The 26,677-nt window shown below is 44.8% G+C and overlaps 2 protein-coding genes across 10 annotated transcripts in view; one reads left to right on the forward strand and one right to left on the reverse strand.

The window, feature by feature from the left end:
* The window catches only part of RALGPS2 (Ral GEF with PH domain and SH3 binding motif 2), a 155,616-nt gene that overhangs the window by 85,004 nt on the left and 43,935 nt on the right, over positions 1 to 26,677 (forward strand). The window lies entirely within an intron of this gene.
* ANGPTL1 (angiopoietin like 1) lies at positions 4,264 to 23,848 on the reverse strand. Of its 2 annotated transcripts, none has more exons than XM_044300412.1 (5): positions 23,733 to 23,848; positions 14,542 to 15,400; positions 6,050 to 6,243; positions 5,282 to 5,552; positions 4,264 to 4,937 (listed from the first exon to the last, which is right to left on the reverse strand). In XM_044300412.1, the coding sequence occupies exons 2-5, from the start codon at positions 15,365 to 15,367 to the stop codon at positions 4,750 to 4,752; spliced, it is 1,479 nt and encodes a 492-aa protein (XP_044156347.1). In that variant the 5' UTR covers positions 15,368 to 15,400; positions 23,733 to 23,848; the 3' UTR covers positions 4,264 to 4,749. The 2 variants fall into 2 exon arrangements, with proteins under 2 accessions (XP_044156347.1, XP_044156346.1); XM_044300411.1 differs by lacking the exon at positions 23,733 to 23,848 and adding an exon at positions 22,851 to 23,227.

The raw sequence follows: 26,677 nt of genomic DNA on the forward strand, positions 1-26,677 counted from the left end.
TCGGGCGCCTGCAGTGTCTGTCATGGAGCCAAGTGAGTGACAATCGACATGCCGTCTTTTTGTGATCGCTGCTCTTTTCAGGCCTTACATTGTGGTCTCTTTCGATAACCAGAAAATCTGCATGCAGAAGCTGGCATTTATACCAGATCCCATTTTAGTCCATAGGCATCCGGCAGTGTGCAGCAGTATCGGACTACAGCAGTGCGCAGAGGCCTCTTCATCAGGCTAGTAGAAAGCTTGTAAACCTGATGAAGGCACTTCTGTGCACCGAAAGCTTGCAGATGCATTTCTTCTGGTTTCCCAATAAAGGTATCATTCAGAATACTTTTGTCCCTTTTTTTATTTTTGCTAATACTAAAGTAACATTTCAATAAAAACCATCAAAAATGTCCTCTCCACTAGTGATTCAGAACGGGCCCTGTCTCAGTGGTGCTGCCGCCTGTTTTATCCCTAGGCTTTGGAGGTACCAAGACAAGGATTTCGGATTGGTTAAGTCCCTCTTTAAGTAAGGTGGCCAAGGTGCAGTTTGGGGAGAATTGGGGGCAGTTTCCATGCATTGCATTGTAATTCTAGTGAAAGGATCATTTCTTGCAGATCTTATACCGTCCTTGTACAACGTATACTCAAAATTCTGGGTTGATGTATATTTTTGATTCAGCTGTAAGGTGCGTGCCTTGTTCTAAGTCTTCCATGTGCCTGTTCTGCATTCCTGATGTTTAGAGGGACGATGTAACGCAGAATGGTGAAATCCGGGATCCCGCACTCTCCAGAGCTTATCCCGTTATATGGTGGTTGAGTCACACGCTCTCACACTTTGTACAAATGGCAGCTGTGCTAGCGGATACACGGCACATCTTCCTTGCTATGGGTGATTTGTGGCTTCCGTAATTTGCTTCCCAGGATAATAAAAATGTCTATTTCTGCAGCAAAGTTAAAGGTCAGCCACACATCCTCCATATCAAGCCTTCTTTATTTGTTAATACTTGATTCTAGTAGAGGAGTAATGTAGTAATATCTGTATATAATATGAGTAAGGTCTCAATCGGCTTGACCGCCACATATTGCAGCAAAAGACTGTAAATGTACAGGGAGTAGATCGCCAGCTACTGATTGGACTAGAGTGGGCTAAAGTCCTTCATTGTAGTCAGGGGACCCCAGGTATCTGGCTAAGTGGGGCTACCACAGTTGGTATCCATTTATCAGACATTTATGGACTATCCTGTACAAATGACATAATTGTCTTTCATGGGATACGCCTTTATGCGTACACTTCCACAGCCTCATGCACAGGAATGTATTTTTCAGCATATCTTACAGACCTTACACTGTGTCCTGTCCGTTCAACAAAAAATAGAGAACGTGTCCTGTTCTTGTACATTTCGTGGACAAGGATAGGAAATTTCTGTAGACTTCAGGAAAAAAATGGCGGCATGCACATGGCCAGTATCTCTGTTTTGCAGATCTGATGGCACTATGGGGGGAGCAGCTGATGGCACTATGGGGGCAGCTGATGACACGGGGGGGGGGGCTTTATAAAGAAACGTTCTTTTAATTTAGTTTTTGTTATTAGATTACTCGATTAATCGTTGGATTAATTGATAGAATACTCTATTACAAAAATAGTCGATAGCTGCAGCCCTACTGTAGGCTGTCCGGGCATGCTGGGAGTTGTAGTTTTGCAACACCTGGAGGGCCGCAGGTTGGGCCTCTCTGCTCTATACCATCCCCTCTTAGTGGCGATATAAAATAGAGGGTTGAAAGACTAGTTGTCAGTTCTCGGTGAAAGTTGTCATACAGGTACCTGGCAGGTAGAGTAAGTTTAGGCTGTAGCTACTGCTATTAGTTTTGTGCTTTGATGTCCACATGTTGAGTTGCTGTAGGAGATGGCATACATAAACTTCTCTGGTTGAAGGCCTGTTGCGCTCTGTGTAGAAGTCTTCAGAGCACATAATTATATAATGTTTTTTGATTAGTTGGAGGTCCCTATTTCAGCCAGTTGGCACTGTCGTCTTCCCGGATGTTTATTTTGGGACAACCTGCCCACGTTAGTGAATTAATATGGAAAAACGCTGAATGTGCTGTGTAGTTTAATCCTGGTCGGCTGGGTTGCCTATTTAGACTCGGGCTATACGCCGAGTTTGAGCGCGTCGCACAAAGATCGTAGTGTAGCGCTGCTTATATCACAACGAGGAAGATAAATGTAGTTGCGTTGCAACCTGGGAGGTTCTTTCTACACAATTGGCAGAAAATCCAGCAGGTTTGGATTTCTGCCACCAGTCATGTCCTAGCTGTGACCACTTTTGGGTCGTAGTGCGACCACTTTCACTTTTATTATTGATGCAGGCAGCGCGGCACTGCAATCTTTGGCCATGGAAGTCATATCGTGGCAAAGTTGGCGTGTAGCTGTCGTATTGAGGTTCTTGTCTATTTCTGTCCAACCTAAAAACATAAAGATACAATAAACCACTGCCGAGCAGCTAGTCATATTAAAATCTAAAGGCCCCTTTACACAGGCCAATGATCGGGGCAATTATCGGGAAGGATGATTCCTGGGTATGCTCCTTTCCAATATTTGCCCAATGTAATGGTGCTGCCGATCACCTGATGAATGAGAACTTGTTTGTCAGGTGAAAGCCTCGTTGGTGCCATCACCTAAGGTTAGTTTCACACTAGCGTTCGGCTGTCCGCTCGTGAGGTCCGTTTGAAGGGGCTCACGAGCGGACCCGAACGCTTCCGTCCAGCCCTGATGCAGTCCGAATGGATGCGGATCCGCTCAGAATGCATCAGTCTGGCGGCGTTCAGCCTCCGCTCCGCTCAGCAGGCGAACACCTGAACGCTGCTTGCAGCGTTCGGGTGTCCGCCTGGCCGTGCGGAGGCGTGCGGATCCGTCCAGACTTACAATGTAAGTCAATGGGGACGGATCCGTTTGAAGATGCCACAATATGGCTCAATCTTCAAGCGGATCCGTCCCCCATTGACTTTCAATGTAAAAGTCTGGACGGATCCGCTCAGGCTAATTTCACACTTAGCTTTTTTTTGCCAATATAATGCAGACGGATCCGTTCTGAACGGAGCCTCCCCCCCACTCTCGAACATGGCTTGACATGGCCTTACAGCTAAAGATTGTCACACGATTGGTTGAAAAAAAAAAAAGGGACGTGCGACTATATTTTTTCCTACTAAAATAGTCACAAGTCACTTAATTGACCCCCAATGAATGTGTACCGGGGACAAGTAATCACTCTAGTGTTTGTGCCATACAGTGGAGGTGACTGCTGCAGCTCTCGCCTCCCGTAACAAACAGGCAATTATCGGGAACAAACTGTTCATTCCCAATAATTGCATGATGTGTCAGCCTGTGTAAAGGGGTCAAATCGTGGGACAGTGTGACTTTTTCCCGCCTCCCTTTTTAAATTATTTTTATTAACAAGACAATACTCATTAGTTTGTCCTCCAGAAATATTGGGACTGGAGCACCGATTTCTAAGGCCTCATGCATACGACTCTACTTTCAGTCTGCATCTGATACGCATTTTTGTGGAACAGATGCAGACCCATTCATGTGCTGTCCACATCCGTATGTCCGTTCCACGGCCCAACCAAAAAAAAAAAAAATAGAACATGTCCTATTCGTGTCCGTTTTGCGGACCAAAATAGGCATTTGAAACATGCTGCGAGACCTGCTGAAGGGTAAAATGTACACCGCCAGGATCTGTATTTTGCAGATCACCAATTTGTGGACGGCAAAAACAGATGCGTCACGCGCATAAGGCCTAATGTGTATGTCCAGTTTTAGATTAATATGAGAAGCAGGAGCAAAATTGTATGGCAGTGCTGCTAAACATAAAACCGTAAAGAATAACCCAAGCAAGAGAATTTATATTTGAAGCAATGTCATCTGTATGCATCGACACGGAGATGGATTTATTAATTTTAATCCTCAGCCATCTGTAGTCATCATTGTAGCCCTGGAAAGTCCTGCAGGACATGATGGTGAAGTCAGAGTCGTCAGTTTCTGGAGAGTGGAGGACAGCATTAAAGGGAACCTCTCATCAACTTTATGCTGCCCATACTAAAGGCAGCATAAAGTAGAGACCGGTGAGTTGACAAATTCCTGCTCTCCCTGCCCACCTGCTGCTGATAGGAGAGAACTGCCAATCATCAGCAGATGGGTGGGAGAGCAGGAGATTATGAATAACCAGGACTCTTCTCAAGTAGATTTTAGTCTTTACAAGGCCTGGGCTGCAATGATTATGATGCTGGTTCTCCGCAACCGCTGACTTGTAGCTCATGAGTGACACACCGCTGAAATCCGCATTTCTGTCACTATTTTATGCTGCCCCTCAGTGAGATCAGCATAAAGTTGATGACGGGTTCCCTTTAATTATTAAATAACACATAATTCTCTCATTTCTTCATTGCCTTCTGTGGACCTGAACATGATATATGGTGCATCCACTCTTACATTATTTTGCAGGCGTTCTGAACTGCTCTGACCATTGCTGGTGGAGCACCAGAAGCCATGTTGTACCTGTTATTTCTTCACATTAATCCAATAAAATATTTAGCCGGAAATACATAGAAACCTTTAAATGGAGGGATGTCCAGCGTTCCTCTTATTAACATTTTCATAATTACAGTTTATGGGTCAAGCAGAAGAAAACGTCCTCGACAACATCATGAAAAGTCTTCATGACTGGAACCATTAACACGAGCAGAGCACCTTTCTTCATTGTCCTCCTTTGTGCTTCAGTCTATTGGTCTGATCAACATTTGGACCTTTTTGAGAGAATAGGAGCCGCCCCTGTATTCTGCCCAGTAGACGCCATCTTGATGTTTACTTCGGTAAATCCCTCCTCTGTACCATACACCGTTGAGATTGGCGTGTGCACATGCATTGTACCACCAGCCTCCTTTATGGAAATGTGCGCAGTTACCTGGAAACGGATGTTTGTTTTTTTAGTACATTTAGTTTTGCCATTTGTATTACAGTTTTGGGCTACAATCACACAGCCGAACCCATTTTGTGGTCTGCAAAATGCGGATCCTCAACATACAGCTATGAGTGTGTGCATCCCACACTTTTCGCAGGCTCTATTAAAGAAATGCCTATCCGTGTCTGGTAAACAAGCAAGAACTGGACATGTTCTCTAATTTGCATCCGTGTGCTGTACGCATTTTCTGCGGCCCCATAGAAATGAATGGGGCTGAGTGCGATCCTCAGGGAAAATACGGTTGCGTGAATGTAGCCTTAATTGCAAGTGCAGTATTTGTGCCTTACCTGTATACATATCCCGGTCTCTGTCCAGTGTGGTGAACTGCTTGCCATTGTGCCACACCATGGAGTCTCCAGCATTCCCTTGATACGTTCCCAGTCGTAGCCTGTAGAAGTCGGACTCCGGCTCCAGTCGGAAGCTGCTGTATTCTGCGTAGACTTTCTTATTGTTCCAGTCTTCCAGTTCGATCAGCAGCTTGTAGTTATCTTGGCTTGTTAGTCGATAGATGTTCTCCAGCCCCAGCCAATACTCTGAATCGATGTTTCCAAAGCCTTTCTGTATAGAGAAACCATTTGGTAAAGGGGCTGTGCCACAAATTACATTCTACGCCTGGCTCTGAACACTTCTTTGTAATTGCAGGTAATTAAAAATTTGGTATAGCCACTGAGATATTTAATAAAATGTATCTCTATAGCGCCACCTGCTGTTTGTTCTTTTCCTTATTTCTTGTCCACTTCACTGAGGAGGTCACACATGCTCAGGTCATATCTTCAACTGCCACCAGCCACCTCTACTGTTAGAAGCTGTGGCAGTTACAGAGAGAGGGCTACAGCAGAAAGGGCACACCCGCTGAGTCGCCAGCCGGAAGATAATGTAGCAAAACAATTAGAGCAATGTGTGTGGAGATCTCTGGATCCATGTGAGATACACGGCTGGTACTGGCTTTGTTAGAAAGAGATTGTCATGTACTATATTTTTTTTTTACATCAATTATTGTATACCCCCTTTGGGTGCTACGAGTTCTTTGACTGCCTTCCTGTAGATCTCCTTACCTTATAGTTTTCCCAGTTCCTGAAAAAGTTGGCTGATCCGTCGATCCTCCTCTGTATGACCGCCCAACCGCCAGGGTCCAGACTGTTCTCGCACCAGAGCTGCATCTGACGATTGGAGTCTTTGGGTTTTATCAAGTAGATTCCACTGCTGGAAAAGCCGGACTCCTTTGCGTGATTGCAGTCCCTGAAAGGACCTGTTGGTAGTCAATGTTAAATGTATTACATGAGGTACAAAGTAGAATATGGGACCGCTCAGAAACCAACACCAAACAGAAAAAACAAATCAACTTCACCAATAATCTCGCGTCCAAATCTGCTGTGTCTCTATGGCGACAGACTGCAAACAAATCCTGTGTAGTCTGACGCTGCAGTCACACATCCTCCCACCCAGTAACTTCTTGCATTCAGTAGCAGTGGGTTTGAAGAGAGGACTACACAGGTTTTGTCTGGAGTCTCTAATCACTGAGTCTGCAAAGGAGCTGTATGCACAAATGGTCTTTTTTTAATTTTTTTTTATCAAGTTTCTTAATTTTAAATTTTTGGGGATGCTGAAGCAGCAAAAAAAAAAAAAAAAAAAGTTGTGCATTCAGAGTGGAACTTTCCCGCCATGGTTGCTACCAGTCGATATTGGCCATGCTAGACTAAAAAAATAAATAAATATATATAATTACACTACTTCTACTCTTATATCCCCAGAAGCAGGATGCCCAGTGATCTGCTTATTGTCTATAAACCTTAAAAAATAAAAAAAATAAAGTGCAGGACGCCCTAAGAACCCCTGCCCTGTGTGACTCAGAGACTGGAACTGATAATTTGAACTTCTTCAGTGCAGCGGTCCCATTAAATTCCACTTGCTTCTAAGAATAGCGGGACGTACCTGGCCCCTGTGATCAGCCCTCCCCGCAGAGAGCATAGTTTGCTGTTGATGTAGTGGAAGCTGAAATGTTTAATTTGTAGTTTAGTGCTGGGTCTGTTCTTGCACCGAGCACCATGACACTGAAAACCGAGAGGCATTTTTTGTAGCCTTTGTGGAGCGCACTTTTTCAGGCCCCTCAGGATCCCCAGGATGACTTTCTCAATATTGACGTGGCATGCTTTTTTCATTTTGGATAAAGCTTTTTTTTTTTTTTTTTTTTTTTTTTTCTTCCTGCAAGTGGAAAAGTTACTTGATTTGTCAGTGACAAATGGCATTTTACTGAGGTCAAACAATGGTGCTAATGTGCGAATGTTAAAACAAGTTGTGGATCTTTTTCCAGAAATTATTAAAATACACGTTCTGCGGAAAAATAACAAGCGTAGGAATGGTGTGTTGATCATTCACTGCAAGTTACCGAATGAGGACTTTTTGCTGTTATTATGAGAGGACGTGACTTGCGGCATGTGTTAGCCATTAGCTGCAGTTAATCATTTTAATCGTGTAATCATGGAGATGACCTTACCGTAGGCCGGCTAACTACTAGACATGCAAACTAGTCTGAAGCCACCCACGCATTTGTGGCTGGCAGACATTCTTTTTTTGCCTTGATCTCCAGACTTTCTCATGTAGAAAGCTATCAGTCCCCCTCTGACTTCCTGTTTTTGTATTTTTATTTATTTTTTCCCCTTAAACAGTTTGCAGCTGGCATTTGCCTTTTGTGTATGGCCTGGTTTAACGGGGGTTTTACAAGATTTTGATACTGATGACCTATCCTCAGGACAGGTCATCAGTATCTGATCGGTGGGGGTCCGACACCCTGGACTTCCGCCGACCAGCTGTTTGAATGCCACGCTCTTGTGGATGCCACGGCCTTCTCCATGATTACAGAGCACAGCGCCGTACATAGTATAGTGGCTGTGCTTGGTATCGCAGCTCATCCCCATTCACTTCAGTGTGGCTGAGCATGATACCAAGCACAGCCACTATACAATGTGCTTAGTAAGCTGTGAGAGGGCTGCGGCGCTTACAGGAGTGCTGGTGCTTTCTGAAATAGCTGATCAGCAGGGGTCCCGGGTGTCGGACCCCCCTAATCAGATACTGATGATCTATCCTGAGAATAGGTCATCAGTATCATAATCCCGGGAAACCCCTTTAAAGTAGCACTCCCACAAAACGTTGTATTCTCTGACCGGTTAGAAATGTACATGATGTAAACTGTAATGAAGTAATCTTCTTACCAGTTACTGTATTTGTTAGTTATCCCCTCCCTTCTGATCCTCAGCTGTGTCATGTGACCAGCACTCTGATCTCCATCTGACACAGGACAGGAAGTCTGTTATTTCTCCATTCATTCTTTTGAGACTGACACTGAGGCTCCCATAGGAATGCTGGTCACATGACACAGCTGAGGATCAGAAGGGAGGGGATAAGTCACAAATACAGTCTGTGGTAAGAAGATTACCTTCACTACAGTTTACATCATGCAACTTCATGACCAACAATTTTTTACGCTGTGGATTTTTGGCCACATTTCACCCTTTGCAAAATATAGGGAGAAATCTGTGGCTAATTCGCAACAGATCTGCATGTAGCACCTGTGCATTTCAGCCAGATTTAGCTGCTGTAAGTCCGCACTGTGGATGTCCTTTATTAAGGGACACGTCTATTTTAGTCACAAAATAGTTGCAAGTCCCTTTTTTTTTTTTTTTTTTTTTTTTTTTTTTTTTTTTACTGGCTGGACGGCCGGTTTCACGCCATGTTCGGCAGTTAAGTGGTACCATGCCGGGGCTGGAACTCCGGCCCCAGCAAATTAACGAACATTTACACCTGGAGACAGGCGTGAATGTTGGCAGCAAATCACGCCAGCCATGCGCAAGGACTGCCAAAGATTCGCCTCGTCAGCCCCTGTGTGGCTGTATATTTATTTCATTTTCAACAGCGTCTTAGTTTTCAAGAACTGTTTGTAGGAACCTTAGGAACCTTTTATTGTTGCTTCCAGGGGATAAAACTTGTACCAGTTATGAGAGTAGCCAGTAGAAGCAGAAGGGGCACAACACTCTAGATATCGCCCTTCTATTCTAGCCATCGGTGATGAGCATGGCTCACAGAACTCCCCACCAATACCCTCTTCTGATATGTTTCGATGTCGGGAAATGTTTAAAGGGCATCTGTCAGCAGTTTTGTTCCTATGACACCGGCTGACCTGTTACATGTGCACTTGGCAGCTGAAGGCATCTGTGTTGGTCCCATGTCCATATGTGCCCGCATTGCTGAGAAAAATGATGTTTTAATATATGCAAATGAGCCTTTAGGAGCAACGGGGGCGTTACCATTACACCTAGAGGCTCTGCTCTCTCCAACTGCTGTGTCCTCTGCACTTTTATTGACGGTGAAAATGTCATCATGCATGCCTAGCCCTGTCGATCAAAGTGCAGAGGAGATGGCAGGGACAGAGAGCGGAGCCTCTAAGTGTAATGGCAACGCCCCCATTGCTCCTAGGAGCTCATTTGAATATATTAAAACATCCATGTTTCTCGGCAATGCGGACACTTATGAACATGGGACCAACACAGATGGCTTCAGCTGCCAAGTGCACATGGAACAGGTCAGCCAGTGTCATAGGTACAAAACTGCTGACGGATGCCCTTTTAAGGCTACTTTCACACTAGCGTTCGGGTGTCCGCTTGTGAGCTCCGTTTGAAGGCTCTCACAAGCGGCCCCGAACGCATCCGTCCAGCACTAATGCATTCTGAGTGGACGCGGATCCGCTCAGAATTCATCAGTCTGGCAGCGTTCAGCCTCCGCTCCACTTAGCAGGCGGACACCTGAACGCTGCTTGCAAGTCAATGGGGACGGATCCGTTTGAAGATGACACACTATGGCTCAATCTTCAAACGGATCCGTCCCCCATTGACTTTCAATGTAAAGTCTGGACGGATCCGTCTGAGGCTACTTTCACACTTAGAAATGTTTTTAACAATATAATGCAGACGGATCCGTTCTGAACGCAAGTGTGAAAGTAGCCTAAAGGTGTCCACAGCTATTCGCTCACACTGTTCTAACTGGTAAACTTCAACCCTGCATTCATCTATTAGTATGTGTGCCTGCTATATCAAACGGTTATATATTTTTTTTACTACATAGCCGTGTTGTGTTTAGCGGATTTCTCATACTGTGGGCTTCGAGAAGAGGGTCCAATTTTCAGCATGTAGGATCCACAGGCTGTTGGTGTGAATCAGATCTTCCTGCTCATTTTGCCAAATGCCTGGTCTGGGGCCGGCCGGCGCAGTAGCTATTTTATGTCTTTATGCATTTCAGATGTCCACATTAGGTTTATAGCCAAACCCCATTTCCTGACAGCAGGACATCATGCAGGGGCGCTTCTAAATTTAGTCGCCTCTCTCTTTCCTGGCTCTTTGTTCAATCATAGATGAGAGAACGACTTTTTTGTGCTGTTCCTCTTCGTTCCCAGGCCCGATAAGGAGGTCGCGTGTCCACATCTGGCTGGAATCTGTGGGACATGTTAAACTGCTGCAGCTGAAACTGCATCGTGCTACAGATTCCTGCCGCCCTCTGCTTCCCAATTAAGCCATGCTCCGCTACTGACTCGGAGGCGGCTTAATCCTTCTGAATGTGATGTCGCTGGAGAGGAGCAGACGCATCACATTCTTCCTTACTAGGACATGCCGATTACAAAGAACGTGACATGGAAACCTCTGGAACAGGAGGAACCATCCCTGCTCTGACCAGAGCGTGCACCTTGTTTCTGCAGTCCCTGTCCTAACCCGTCAGTTGCCCTATAGCAGGGATGCCCAACCTGCGGCCCTCGATTTGTTGCAAAACTACAACTCCCAGCATGCCCGGTCAGCAGGACATGATGAGAATTGTAGTTTTTCAACAGGTTGAGCATCCCTGCCCTATAGGATTAGGTTGCATGTTACCAACCTTGTCCACTGCGCAGTGGACGGCGCTATGTAGTTCTGCAACCACTTCCAGCACTCTGATGCAGCTGAGCATTAGGGGTGCAGGGTGTCGCTCCTCCATCAATCACATATTCTTGAGGATGGGCAATTAATCTTAAAGGGGTTATCCAACCTCTATAATGACCCCCTTAATGCCTCTCATATAGGTTAATACTTACCCTGCTTCCCAGCACCTGCGTTGCTCCTGATTCCTGCACGGCTGCTGCTGCATCTCCCCATCGCGTGGATCAAAACATCCGGTCACGGGGGGAGCAGCCAATAGCAACGGGGACGAGCCTTCCTAGAAAACTGGAAATTATGAAATGTCAGTCTATCCAGTGAAAAACTGTTGGTTTTGCATGGAAGTTGAATCAGTTTTGTCTACAATTCCCTTCAGTGCTTCTGTTTTTTGTCTGGATTGCATCCGTTTTTTACATGTGTGAAGAATAACGCTCAACATTTCCCAGCAACCATCTGGATGCCTCCAGTTTCCATTCATGTAGCCCATTCACCTTTATGGGGCCAGGGCTGCACAGAAAATGGACAATATAGAACATGCTGCGATTTTTCCTGACTGCAAAGTTGATCCGTGGAAAACCAGGCTCGTGTGCACAGACCCATTAAAATGAATAGGTCAGGAGTCGGTCTGGATGCTGTGTGTTCACTAAGAGGAACACATCCAAACTCGCTCGTGTGAAATTAGCTTAAAGCGGTATTCCAGCTGTTTGAAGTTATCTCTTATCCTGTGGATAGGGGATTACTATTAGAATGGTGGTGGTTCTACTGCAGAGACCCCCAACAATCAAGTGAACGGGCCCCCCCTGTACCCCCCCTGAAATGAACAGAGCAGCCGGTCGCACATGCATATGGCCGCATCATTCATTTCTATAGGAGTTCTGGAGGTAGCGGAGTACAGAGCTTGACTATCTCTGGAATTCCTATAGAAATGAATGGAGAGGCCACACGGAATACCCCTTTAATTGTGTTTTCACACATTGGTTTTTGTTGGCATTTTTTCTGTGCATTTGCTCCAGATGTTAACTGAAGGTATGTAGAAAAACTTTAAAAAAAAAATAAAAAAATAAAAAAGTATGTAGAAAATATGAAAAATACAGTTTTTTTTTGTTTTGTTTTTTGCTACTGCCATTTTCATAAGCTAGGTGATGTTTTTTGTCTCTCTGGCTTCTTACGCTCTTAAAAACGGAGCATGATTTATTGCTCAGTGGTTTTTCAGCAGTTTTGACATTTTCTCTATAAAGAAAACGCTAAGGACACTAATGGTCAAAGACACTGTTTGCCAAATAAAGAAAATGCAGTAAAGAATACAAGTGACCAGAAAAAAGCTTCTGGTTATTCTGGTGTTTTTCCAGCCCATAAACAAAGAAAAAAAAATATTGCAGAGCAAGGTTGTGTGTAGGGACTACTAGAGCTTACTCCCTGATCAGTATATGGTCTAGTCAAATCTGGGTATTTATTAAAGGGGTCGTCTCCCTTCAGCAAATGGCATTGATCATGTAGAGAAAGTTACTACAAGGCACTTACTAATGTATTGTGATTGTCCATGTTGCCTCCTTTGCTGGTTGGATTCATTTTTCCATCACATTATACACTACAATCCAGCAGCGGTGGTCGCGCGTGCACACTATAGGAAAAGGCGCCGGCCTCTCTGGTGGACGGGACCTTGGGAGTGCGTGTAGTCACGCATGCGCAGCAGTTCTCGTGCCAGCCACCTCGTATCTGTGCTGCCGCGGTGGCCGTAACGAGCAGTGTATAATGTGATCCACTGCAGCGCAGATACGAGGTTGCCAGGATAGGAGCTGCACGTGGGTGACTACACGCACTCCCATGGTTCCATCCACCAGAGAGGCCGGCGCCTTTTTCTATAGTGTGTAAGCACGTCCACCACTGCTGGATTGCAGGGTGGTCGTAACCATGGAAATGAGCAGTGTATCATGTGATGGAAAAATTGTTCCAGCCAGCAAAGGAGGCAATATGGATAATCACAATACATTAGTGAGTGCATTGTATTAACTTTCTCTACATGATAAGTGCCAATTGCAGAAGTGAGAGAAGTAGAGGTCGTGTGAATTTCCCATTTCCCTGCAGGTGCATGTACTTGTATTGCATGGTATAAAGAATTTTTCTGATATTAATTATGTAGCAAAACAAAACAAAAAAATTTTGTAAATATTTTCATAGAAATACTTTCCATGGTAGAGAAATTTTGCGAAGCCGTTCACGGTTTTACTGGGGTTTATCATTCTCCAGTTGTTTTCATTGGCCTGGATACAGCCTGCAGCGCCGTCAGTTCTTCATGTGTCTGCTGTGTTGTTGGAACGTCAGTCTTTTATTATACTTGTCAACTGTCTGTCCAGTGCAGCTGCCAGACTCCCGCCGATGCCTGGTTGAGTTTTCTCTGGTGCTAATGGATTGTGATTCATTTGGGAAATTTTTCCTTTACAACTAAAAATGACTTTCGGGCTCCCTTTGTGTTTGGTTAAAGAGAACCTGCCAGCTCTCGATTGTGGTGCATATTCGTATTCTTAATGAAATGACAATTCTGAAGCCTTGTTTTATCTTACAACTCCTCACTGTGACGTGCTTGCGTTATTGCTCCTAGAAATGTGGTTGTTACTAGTTGGCGGTGTGCTGACAGTATGACCGTGGAGGAACACCTCTCTTGATAAGGGGAGTGGTAGTACCCAGCTGTCAATGTATTCCGAAAAAGGAGGAGCAACAGAGGAACAGTACAATGCATGGGAAAAGATGCTCCAGTATGGAGAATGCAAGTATTTACTAAAACCAGGTCAGGATTTGTGACTGGTCCACGACAAGGTCCTTCATAGCAGGGGGCGTACACAGATCTCTAAGGGCCCCTCTCGGAGAGCCACAGTCTCATCAAACAACTGATCGGGCACGGAGTTGGACCTCCTCAAATCTGACAGTGATGTCCTAAGGGTAGGTCATCAGTGTTAAATACTTGGACAACCTCTTTAACACCAGATAACTGAATTCAATATTTTGAAACATCCCCCCCATATAGCTCTGTCTTCTGTTTCCCTTCCTAAAATACTTGTTGAAACTGTCCACCTTCAACCACCACTAGAGGGAGCTCAGTGCATAGAAATGTATACAATTACCAAATTCATGGAAGCTGTAAAAAAAAAAAAAAAAAACTCCATGCACTGAACTTTCCCTAGGAGCAGCTGTCAGAAAATGCTGTGGATTTATGTCTGGAGCAGAAGTTCAACCCCAGTTAATCCCCCATTTTTCAGGCCCCGTACTCATGGTATGCTTCCATGGTAGATGAGCCACTGGTACACGGGAGAGTATTGTACCTTTTAGTCTTAAATGAAACCCTAGGCTAAAACAGGTGGATACCAGCTTTTCTCATTAGGTTGTGCCGCAACAAAGCCACACCAGGAAGCGCATGTGTTACCTGCAGTTGTTGGTGGGGTTTTGCCCCAGATTTCAGGTGCACGGAGCCTGATATGTACTTCAGCAATATAAAGAAGCTCATTCTGGACAGAGGTGCCTTGTTATACTGAAACTTTTAGTAACCCTCAAAACTTTTAGTCGACAGCTCCATCCCCCTTCCCCCAAATATTTCTTACCTTCATCGATGACCGTAACTGGAGGAACCCGGAATGGGCTGACCGTGGGTGCTGGAGGTTGTGGCGGCTGTCTGCTGTCTCTGACCCTTGGGTATCCTGTATCTCTCTGAATCTCGTTGCTGCCCCCTAATCCAGGGGTGTACTGCTGGATGTTTGGGATGTGCTGGGGCACCACTTGAACTAACGGCGGTGAGCCCTGGGGATCCCTCCTGGAGAAGACCCTCATGCACTCTTCCTCCAGCAGTGAGATAACGGTGGACTGGTTATTGACCACATCCACTAGCGAGGCGTATCTTTTTTCCAGCTCCTTGTAGCGCGTTGCGGCTCTGAGCATCTCGGCCGTGACGTTGAGGATTTTGTTTTCCAGATGAGCGATTTCAAGAGAGTTATCCCTCTTCCGAATAATCTCGTGTAGGAGCTGCATGTAGAGCTGCGTAACGCGGGAGTTCATATTGCGACTCTCCTTCCTCAGTAACTTGACCTCGCTGACGATATTTCCGTCCACGTCCACCACCACTTGTAATATCTCCATCTCTCTCCTTTGCTTAGCTAAAGCGTCTTTAAGGTTTTCCAAATCCATTCTCGTTACCTGGTCCTTGCTTGGGCCCGGTCCTTTGGTGCTGACACATATTGGCCCCGTAATTTTCTGCTGGGGGACCATGAAGGTGTAACCACAGCGCTTACCATCATTGGCATCTGCACTGTCCACAGAACGGGCAACTCTTTTTGACGGTCCCTTCCGGCCTTGAAAGTCACTGTTTGTGCAGTACGAGGACGGTACCAGAGAGATCAGCAACACCCCTAAGGTCCAGAAGGTTTTTTCCATCTTCACCCAGGGGCGAAGCTGTTGTCCAGGCAACTAAAACATAAAGAAGGTAAAGTTACTTTTTTGGCTGCAGTCAACCCCACTTGTTATTGTGTAATGTTGGATTTTTCACCGGAGCTAGATTTATGAGCTGCAGTTAAATTTTATTACTTATAAAAACTCGAGAGAATTTCGTAGCTGAAGAACGTTTTGTCTTGTGCTGGCATATCGTGTTTTTATATGTTTCTTGTTACAGGCTTCCACCACCAGTAACGGCCATAACGGTTTGGTTCCTTAGTGTTGTCCCAATGCTACCATGAAGAAGTCCACAAAAATGTGAAAGTAGACTGCATTATTAACACATACACTATTTGCGGCACTCTGAAATTGATTTTAACACTTAAGTGACAGCTTGCAGTGCACAAGATTTCATTCACCTCAGTTTACTGCTTAGGACTACAGCTGTACCTTAATAGTTAAAGGGCATCTGTCAGCAGGTTTGTACCTATGACACTGGCTGACCTGCTACATGTGCACTTGGAAGCTGAAGGCATCTGTGTTGGCCCCATGTTCATATGTGTCCGCATTGCTGAGAAAAATTAAGTTTTAATATATGCAAATTAGGCTCTAGGAGCAACGGGGGCGTTGCCATTGCACCTAGAGATTCTGCTCTCTGCAGCTGCCATGTCCTCTCTACTATGACAAGACCAGGCAGTGAAAATGTCATCACACCTGGCACTGTCAATGTAAGTGCAGAGGGCTCGGCTATTACAGAGAGAGCTGAGCCTCTAGGTGTAATGGCAACGCCCCCGTTGCTCCTGGAGCCTCATTTGCATATAATGAAACCTCATTTTTCTCAGCAATGCGGGCACATACGAACATAGGACCAACACAGATGTCTTCAGCTGCCAAGTGCACATGTAACAGGTCAGCCAGTGTCATAGATACAAAACTGCTGACAGATGGCCTTTTTAAAATCAATTAGTAATGCCGCAAAAAGTCTAGGTAAACTGCCCATGTCAGACCTTTGTCTATATTGCACCAATAATCTGAAAGTCTGTAAGGGTACGGCCACACGTTCAGGTTTGGAAGCCAAAATCAGGAGTGGATCATAAAAGGAGAGAGTCTACAGGACAGATACGACTTCTCCTCTTTTTCAGTTCACTCCTGGTTTTGGCTGGCAGAGCGGCATGCAGGACCTGACTGTTGGGCCGTACCCTACATCACCAGATGCTTTGCAGATTTTCTGTTTATTTCAGGCTCTGCTCTCTATCAGTAATATGCATTTTTGGGGAGAGCAACCAAGTCTTTATGCATATGGGTGCTAATAGTAGAGACAAACTCTTCGGGTCATCCATTTAGAGATCCAAGATTTCCCCGTTGGGTTTTGAGGAATAACTTTTTCAGAAAATCCTGTTGGCAGGAAACAAAGGGGTCTTGGTTCTTATCATTGTGAACATCTGTGCGACTTCTCCATGCTCCGGCTCTGCTTTCTGATTCGTGTATCGCTAATTGTTTGTATTGTTTGGCAGGGGTCCTAACCAAGGACCTGGGTGGGCAGTCTGCATCTTCCCATGTGCCAGCGTCCTCTCCAGTTTAAATTCTGTCTAATATTAAGTCATGGGTTCCAAGTGCATGATATAAACCGGATTCGGTATAGCAGAATCATAGCAGACGTCTTTTTGCTGTGTATGCTCTACAGAAGCCAAGCTTCCTTACTGCTTATGTAATGCATATGCTGGTGTAATTCCACTGTACTGTGCTATAAAGGGTCAGGCCTCATGCATGCAGCCGTGTCCGGGTTTTGGTCCGCAAGCAACGGATCTGCAAAATACATATACCTTCCTTGTGCATTGTGTATTTTTCTCACTCACATCAATTGAATTGGTTATGCTTATCCACAGTATGGAGAAGAATAGGAAAGGTTATGTAATTTGCAGAATGGACACACGGATCCGCAAAAAATGTGGCTATGCGCATAGCCCCCTAGAAATTAGTAGGTCAGCGTGCTGTCTGCAGAAAAAAGCAATAGCACACGGTTGGAAAAACAGTCGTGTGCACAAAACCTTATTCCCATCTTGTAAAGTGATGGCTTATCGCTAGGGTATGCCATCAACTGGACCACCACCGGTCCTGAGATGGAAGGGACTGTAGCGTTCATTTAGGGTTGGGCTAAACGGTGATTTTGGGAATGACCTGTGTTGTGCACCCAGGTATTGCAGTGTAGCAGCAAAGCAGCCATAGGAGAGAATGGGGACGCATTACAATGCGCACGTTTGCTGCGACTACCAAACGTGGATCGCAGAAAGTCCAACATTGCTGGATTTTTGTGATTCATATATTGAGTAAACCTATGATTTGTGCTGCGACCTGATTCATTCTTATGGCTGCCCTGATACTTGGAGCGTGACACTTGTCTAGCCATATCCTTAGTGTTGAACTGGTTTCTAAGTTTTCCCTGCACAGCAGCGCTCCTGGATACCCGGCTGCGCAAGATGCTGCATCTGCCAAAACGGACATATAGATGCAGACAGGACTTGTTTTATGCCCCATTGTAATGAACGGGTCCGCATCTGATGCGGACTGAATAGGTCTAATCTGAATAGTGCTGCAGGTGTCCGGAGTGCTGCTCTGCAGGGAAAACCAGTGAACGCTAAACCGATGCTGCCTCCTCTCCTTTCCCAGGATTGATTGAGGGTCTCTGAGATTGGATCCCCACCGATCTGATGATGGCAGATCCCAAACGTTATAAGTCTGGAATAACCCCTTAATGCTAATGGCTGACAGAGGGGCAGATTGTACTGTGTAGAGCAGGGATGGCCAACCTGCGGCTCTCCCAGCTGTTGCAGAACTACAACTCCCAGCATGCCCAGTCTGCCTACAGCAAGGCATGGTGGGAGTTGTAGTTTTACAACAGCTGGAGAGCCACAGGATGGCCAGCCCTGGCAGAGAGCAAACACTGTCGTCAACATCACTACTTGTGGGGGCCCCTATGTATTGTGAGTGGAGTTAGGTCCTGGCCTTTGAACTCCTTCAGTGCAATTTATGACCCGGCTCCACTTGTCTTCATGCAAATCAGTAATTCCTTTTTGGACGATAGAAATATCTTTACAGTTCTGAAGAAGGGGAATAAAGCATTATAATTGTAGCAAAAATCCCAGGAAAAAAAACATGTAAATTTGCTAAACTTGTATCTAACATAAGATCTGCATCTCATCGCCCACTTGTGTCGCCTCTGGTAGTTGAAGAGCAGTTTTCCTTTCTAGGTCTGCATATCATTGTGACTGAATCGGTCTGTAGACCCTGATGAAGTTCGACCACTGTTGAAAATGAACTATATTGAGTGTTGGGTGCGGTGACATCATTCCCTTCTGTACGCTGATTGAAACGCCCCCTCGCAGCTAGCAGGGCAGCCCCTTACAGCTTCCATTTATTTCAGAAAACAGTGCAGTTTAGAAAAAGAAACCCCTTTCTATGGTACAAATTGCAGTACCCCGTGGGCACTCCCACCCCGAAATGATCAGAGCAGCCAGTCGGGCATGTGCCCTGCTGCTCCATTCGTTTCTGTAGGAGTTCAGTAGGTTGCCCAGTACAGCACCCAGCTGTCTTTGGACCTCCCATAGAAATGAATGGAGTGGCAGAACACATGCCTGACTGGCCGCTCCGTTCATTTCAGGATCCCCCATTCTCGTGAGCTGTTGGACCCCACGATCTAATACAGTACTTATCTCCTATTCCCTTTTAAAGGGGTCGTCTCACTTCAGTAAATAGCATTGATCATGTAGAGGAAGTTATTACAAGCCACTTACTAATGAATTGTGATTGTCCATATTACCTCCTTTGCTGGCTGGATTCATTTTTCCATCACATTATACACTGCTCGTTTAAAAGGTTACGACCACCCTGCAATCAGTCAGTGGTGGTCGTGCTTGCACACTATAGGAAAAAGCACCAGCCTATGTGCGCTCCCACGGTCCCAGCCACCAGAGAGGCCGACACTTTTTTTCCTATAGTGTGCAAGCACGACCACCACTGACGGATTGCAGGGTGGTCGTAACCATGGAAACGATCAGTGTATAATGTGATGGAAAAATGAATCCAGCAGCAAAAGAAGCAATATGGACAATCACAATACATTAGTAAATGGTTTGTATTAACTTGCTCTGCATGATAAATGCCACTTGCTGAAGGGACACGACCCCGCTAAGGCTGGGTTCACACATAACTGATGAGCTGCAGATTTGCCGTCACGGATTTTCGTGCTGCAGTTCTGCAGCGTTGTGCAGTACTGGCAAAGTGGATGAGAATTGATGAATTTTATCCACTCGCTGAGTGCAAAAAACGCAGCGTAGATTGACCTGCGGTGTGGATTGGAAATCTGCGGCATGTCAGTTTATGCTGTGGATCTTCCCTTCGAACTTTCCCCGGTGAAGTCCGCTGGCTTTTCCGTGGCAAAAACCGCATGTAATACATGTGGTTTTGGTTTGCAGCAGATTTTTCCGCTGTATTTCACGCGGCCTAAATCCAGCTCCTTAGTATGTGATATTCTGTAAAATGTGTGCATTTTTTATGCGTTCGTAACTTCCTGCCAATTTTTTCTTGCACCACGAGCGCACAGTAAAACTGATTTATTTGCATCTTTCCCCTTGACATGCACTTTATAGCAGAGCAAGATTATGGCCCAGACGCTTTGATGTGAACCCAGATCAGCATCTGCTTCTATTGTAATCTCCCTTGGCCATCGTACCCAAGACCCTCTCCACCCCCCCCTTTTTAACCCAGTTCCATTTCTGCAGATATAAAAAGTGCTCGATAAGCCCAGGACTGGTGACAATCTCGTCATTTTCCTCAATTCCACCGCTTGATCATTTCCACATGGCTTACTGCACGACCGTGGAGCAGCGCTTATGTATTCAGTAGGAGAAGTCATTGGTAACCCTTCATGCCTGTGTCAGCGCCTATAACAATCTACCCATCAAGACCTGTATTTTAACCCTTGCGTAACTCGGGCCTGTTATATTTTTGCTTTATACCCCTCCCAAAACTACACTAACTTATAGGTGACGTAAACTTAGACCAAACTGTATTACTATTTTTTTTGTACATGGACAGAATTATAGTGTAAATGAATAGTAAATGGGTGTAATATTGTGACTGATCCTTGAGATTCATACCCTTAGGCTAGTTTCACACCAGCGGTATGAGATCCGGCAGAGAAGCCGCCGGATTCAGCGCTGCCGGATGTGGACGGAATGTCCGCCGGCCCCATTAAGTACAATTATATATATTCCGGTTGGCAAGCGGAGAACCCGCCAGGCACAAACTGCTGCATGCTGTGCTTAGTTTCTGGTCGTTCCTTCGCTTGCCTGCCGGGTTGTAGCTACCGCTGGGGTGAAGGTAACCTTAGGGAGTCAAAATGCGCCAATATTACAAAATCTGCCCCACAATATTTATTTGGTCTCTTGTCCCATTTTTTTAAAACTTTGTTCACATCATATTTGGAGCCTTTGTTTTTTTTCTTAAATGGAATGTGTCATCAGAAAATCGCCTGCTGTTTATATCACTTTATGTTTAACATTTTAAATAATTTTTGTTGCTGTTATTTTTAATTTGTCATGTCTCTTTTTATATTTAAACTAAAACCCCAACTTCCTGCAGTTTTTGCACTGGCCACTATGTCTAATAATTGGCGCCACTTCTTGGTCTGTACAGATCACTTTACTGCAGTTATCTGCTTATCTGTCATTCTAATCCTGCCTGTATAGATATCACCTCTACGCATAGATAAGACATGATCCAACATTCACAATAGGTGAAATCATAGCTCATCTCCTCCCTCCTGATCTCCGCACAGGTCACAGAGCATGCCTAGAAAACTCTCCCATAGAAGTCACTGAGGTCCCCTCCTGACCGTCTATGGCCCATGGGGCTGCCGTAAAGCATTTTTTTTTTATGCTTTGTAAATGCTGTTAGGAACAGCTCAGACAAGATGGGCGCCACCATAATCATGTTCAGGAAATGAAATAAAAATCTACAATCAGAAAATAAAAACATTAAAATCAGCACTTTTTTTTTTATGGGCAGAAAAAAACTTTGTTGCCACATTTCCTTTAAGCATCGGTAAAAGCTCCCTGTATACATGGCAGGCGTATTCATAGGGTCCATTCGCCCAACGGAGGTGAAAACAGTCTCCTTTTGTCCATAATCTCCGACATACATTGCTATACCTTTGCTTGCAGTGTAGAATAGTGCAATAGACTGAGCTATTGTATAGAGGGGTATATAGAAGGAGGCCTATTAGCCGTGCATTCAGCGCTATGCCTGTACAGGGGGATTCCTCAGCCTTCTGATGGAGGGAGGTCTACAATAACAGCATCTCTTGTTGCTGTAAAGTAAATGGTGTGGTTTTTCTTCTCCCATGACAGCTCCACTTATGGGGAATTAAGAAACGTGTCAGGCTGACACGGAAAGGCGTAAAGAAAATCGCATAGACTGGAGCATGACTGACAGGTGCCAGCAGAGGCGCACCTGTATGGCTTACCCTGGCCACAACAGGAGCCCAGTGTTGAGGGACTCTGTGGGGAACCAGCATGTGCGCAAGGGAGTCCTTGAATCAACTAAACAGACCTTTCTGGTAGACAGAGCTGTGATATTATACCGCCATGTATACAACATAGATGTCTGTCTGCAAAGAATTACACACCTCTAGCACGTCGCGTGGCGGCCACTTTTTTTATGGTCAATCCAAATTTGCGCCACTTTAGTTTAGGAATCTCTAATATGGTGCCCATGAAGGGGGGGGGGGCGGTGATCTCATGGAAGTGGTTATGTCGCAGCTTCCCAAGCCAAGAGCCCCAAAAATGTAACGCGAATGTAAATGATGAGCCTTGGAGGGTTGACAACATCTGCCGCACATAAAGCTATAGGATTGTGCATCTAGTGGAGTCCATGAAAAGCAAGTGTTTAGAATGATCAAAATTGTGTATTTTTTTTTTTTTTTGTGATTTTGACTAGGTTTATGCTAATTAGAGTCCCAGTTGATCAAGATCTTGCATGTACTTGCCAGCATGTCCGTCAGTCCAGTGTGTTAAAGGAATGTTTTGTGATAAGTGACCACTTTACCTCCAGAATGATAAGAGAATCCAAAAAGTTAACCCTAAAGTGGTTTTTAATTTATGTAGAAATTGTTGGAACCCCTCATTCTATAAAGTCAGATAATTTAAGAGGGTCATCAAATGTACAATGCAAATTTACATTGAGACGAAACCCTTATTACACTCGTTAATGTTGCCTTTGATGTAATCGCCTCCGTTATTCAGTGCCTTGCTGTCGCAACGCTCGTGGTCCCTCTATTGCCAGCATTTTATTCTTGCTGCCAGTGAAGGGTTAACGGCTTCCAGATGTGTGCTAAATATCCAAGACCCCTTTTTTCAAGGAACTTTCTTCTCCCTCATTTAAACATCCAAGTGTTAGAATAACAAGAAGGCTGCCGTGTAAAACCAACCTTTTCAGAGCCGGCCGGGGTCTGTCTCGCCTCTCGTTCCTGCACAGGGGAGAGGAGGGCGACTTGATCGGAATCCGTCTGCTTCATTTTCTTACCATCTAGAAGAGACGGTTTAGAGTGAAACGCGCCGGGTTCTAGTCATCTCACTCCTGCAGGGTCCGGGATGAAAATGCTCCGCACGTCCGTGTGCCGGAGTTTAGGTGTCGGGAAGGAGGGGTTCCTTGAACTGCCATAGGGTTTGGTAGCTAAGCCAGCTGGCACGCTTTGTGTCTTCTGAACAACAGACAAGTTGAGACCAGTTTTTTGTATTGCATTTTTATCCTTTTATTTAGTTCATTGTGAACTTGAGCGTTCATCCCGTCTAAAGTGATGTGAGCCAAAGGGACCTGTGAGTTCTTCCATAGATTGTGGAAGACAACGACAACCCCGGATGACGGTTGCAGGGATTCATCCTTTATTAACTATTGAGGGCATGCTTTCTGCTGATGGCCCCTGCGGTGGGTTGTAGCCTCCTTTAGGTGATGATGAATGAGAAGAGGAGATCACTGTTTTATCCATGATGGTATGAACTTCTTACACATTCCCAAATCAAGTGTCTCCTTAAAATCCACTTTTTGTCCTCCAAGATTGTACTTTAATATCCCCCCCCCGCCACAGGTTTTTGCAGTGTAAAATGCAGCAATCCATTGTTTGACCCTGAAAGCAGCTCGGCGTTCTCCTCCTGGACGATTCTCGTGGTCCTGCCGGCTCTCATTTCCAGGAGCTCAGCACATGTGGCTATGGTTAGAGCGGCGTCGGAGAGGAAATCTCGCAGTGTTTGTTTATGGTGTTCTTTCAATATACCGCATATTGTGTATTAAATAAAAGAAGCAAATCACTTACCTCCCTCCTCTCTGGTGCTGGAACTGTGTGTGGAGCAGGGTATGCTCTGCCTTATGTCCTTGTTTAGATAGGGAGGGATAGAAGTCTTATGTAATGCGCGTCCGCTTTAAAATCTGTGTAACCTGAGAGTCAGACCATGTGGGGGTCTCGCTGACCCTTTTTTTTTTTTTTTTTTTTTTGTATGGCTACAGTAAGAACCTGTTACACGTTTTATGTGAGGTTTATTGTAGCATATTAGATTTGATAGTCGGCAGTCATTTGTAAGAGTCGTTAAGGAGTAGTCATTATTTTTAAAAGAGGATATTATCGAACGTAAGTAAAGTTCACATTTGTACTTGTAGAAAATCGTGATGTTGTGTCAAAAGTTCCTTTTATATTTAGTATGTGCTTTTATTTTAAATGACATTACATCGTTTGGATTTGCTGAAGAAATAACATCCCGGACGACATTCATAGTTGCATGTCCACTGATGTAATTACGGAAATAGCTTAAACCGGATACTTGTGTACTGTACGTCTGTGGAGCCTTTCCCTTTAAATTGCAGACCTCTTCATTTTCCAGATATACTAGCAGGAAGCGTTTATCATTCTCTGCTATGTTTCCGGTACAGAGCTTCAATCGTGCTAGCTTATGTTATGCTTGATGCTCATCTAATGTTAGTACTCTCCTATACACTGTTTAACTCAGTACCTAGGCTGCAGTAATCACAGGACTGTACAGACAACTTGTAATTCCCTCTTTCAGGGAAATATTCAAGCTGCTTTGGCTATAATCTTTGTCTGCTCCAGCAGCTCACATCGGCAGGGAGGAAGTAAATGGCTGCAGTAATTTTCCTCCTATCCTTCCGCATATGGAAACAAATGAAATTGTGCATCCTGCTAGTGAATGAAGCTAATAAACAGAATAGAGAACTAGTTTTGAGATTCCACATTAGAAACTTGATTTTTACAAACTAAAGTTTTTGATGGGGTTTGCAGGAATAAGATATTGATGACCTGTCCCCATGATAGGTCATTCAGAATGGTGGAAATCAGACTCGCTGGCCTAGTAAGAGACTTCTTCATACAGCTGATCAGTGGGGTTCATGGGAGATTGACCCCCACCAATCAGATATTAATGACCTACCCGATTCAGCCACTCTCCAGCGCCTGCGCAGAAGAGGAAGCAGGCATGGATGGCCAAGCAAACTGTCAATTAGTTAAACCAAATCACTGGTGCCATTTTGCTTTCCTTCAAATCGTAGCGTAACAAGTGCTCATAGGGTGATACGTTGGGATTTTAAAAACAAATTCATTTTGCTCACCTTTTGAGTGTTGTGCAAGCATAGGCACAACTCTAGTAAAGGCATATACATGCAGCACGTCAGTGCCACCGGTGATGTTAGGGCCTTAACTCAAGGGTTAGCAACCCTCCGGAGGAAAAGGAACAATAAAGGCGCATGGGTGCAAACAATCGTCACTCGGCAATATTCCGACACCTCCTGGTGCAAACAAGACCGTGGTTGTATAGGACAATTTTTCTTTATTAAAAACCTTTTAAACCTCTTAAGAAAAATTGTCTTATCGAACTGTGGTCGTGTTTGCGTCGGGAGGTGTTGGAATATTGCTGATTGTTTGCACCCCTATGTCTGTATTTTGCTTTCCATGGGCATGGTGGCTGCGGCGCAGCACTGTTTGCATGGCCTGTGGCCTTTACTTTTAGCTCACCCGAGCTGCTGTTAAGCTGTTGGTTTATTGTGCCACAGCATGCACTGTAGCGGTGTATCCTAAATGGCCATAAAGAAGTTGTGCAGTGTGAGGATATTGATGACATATCCTGAGGTCATATCAGATCAGCGGGGGGTTCCGACCAATCAGCCGATTGAAGAGGCTGCGACACTAGTGCGAGCACTGTGTCCTCCTCCGTGTTTACCTGCACACTGTCTAGCTTGTCGTGGAAGTGCAGTATGCGCCGCAATCTGCGCCTGAAAAACGCCTAATATAGGCGCATTTCAGGTTGATGTATGACCCCCATAGTTTGACTTTTTAATGCCACTTTTCAGGTGCAAGGGAGATGATAAATCTCCCCCTACATAATTACCAAAACTGCAGTGAGACACGAGCAGAGCAGCACAAGTCAGTAGTTGGGTGGGAATGAATGCAACTGTACATAGCAATGGACCTTCCAGTTCAATGGAAAGCTGGGTGAAAATCATCCATTAGGGTACCTGCAAACGGTGCAGATTTGTATGCAGAAAATCCTCTTAAACTGTACACCAAAACTGCACAAAAAGCACATAAATCTGCACGATTTTTATTTATGCGGTTTTCCTAAATTTGTGCTTTTCTTTTTTTTTTTTTTTTTTTTTTTTATTCTTTTATGCAGTCTATGGGAAAAAACACTCTACATAAGGGTACTTTCACACTTGCGTTGTTTGATTCCGGCAGGCAGTTCCATTGCCTGAACTGACTGCTTGATCAGGCGAACTGAATGCAAACGGATGTCATTTTTTCTGACTGATCAGGCATTTTTCTGACTGATCAGGATCCTGATCAGTCAGAAAAATGCCTGATCAGTCAGAAAAATGCATTGCAATACCGGATCCGTTTTTCCGGTGTCATCAGGCAAAACGGATCCTTTTTTTTTTTTTTTTTCATTTTTAAAGGTCTGCGCATGCGCAGACCGGAAGGACGGATCCGGCATTCTGGTATTTTGAATGCCGGATCCGGCACTAATACATTCCTATGGAAAAAAATGCCGGATCCGGCATTCAGGCAAGTCTTCAGTTTTTTTCGCCGGAGATAAAACCGTAGCATGCTACGGTTTTCTCTTTTGCCTGATCAGTCAAAATGACTGAACTGAAGACATCCTGATGCAAACTGAACGGATTACTCTCCATTCAGAATGCATGGGGATATGACTGATCAGTTCTTTTCCGGTATAGAGCCCCTGTGACGGAACTCTA

This window comes from Bufo gargarizans, chromosome 7 (genome assembly GCF_014858855.1).
Source record: "Bufo gargarizans isolate SCDJY-AF-19 chromosome 7, ASM1485885v1, whole genome shotgun sequence".
Lineage (NCBI taxonomy): Eukaryota > Metazoa > Chordata > Amphibia > Anura > Bufonidae > Bufo > Bufo gargarizans.

What these genes read in the sequence shown, in the direction of transcription:
- ANGPTL1 (XM_044300411.1), bottom strand. Translation starts at nt 22,937, where the DNA reads ATGAAGCAGACGGATTCCGATCAAGTCGCCCTCCTCTCCCCTGTGCAG. An exon ending in CCCCGGCCGGCTCTGAAAAG is followed by an intron (nt 15,401 to 22,850) that starts GTTGGTTTTACA and finishes TTTATGTTTTAG; the next exon opens with TTGCCTGGACAACAGCTTCG. An exon ending in AGTTACGGTCATCGATGAAG is followed by an intron (nt 6,244 to 14,541) that starts GTAAGAAATATT and finishes GACTACCAACAG; the next exon opens with GTCCTTTCAGGGACTGCAAT.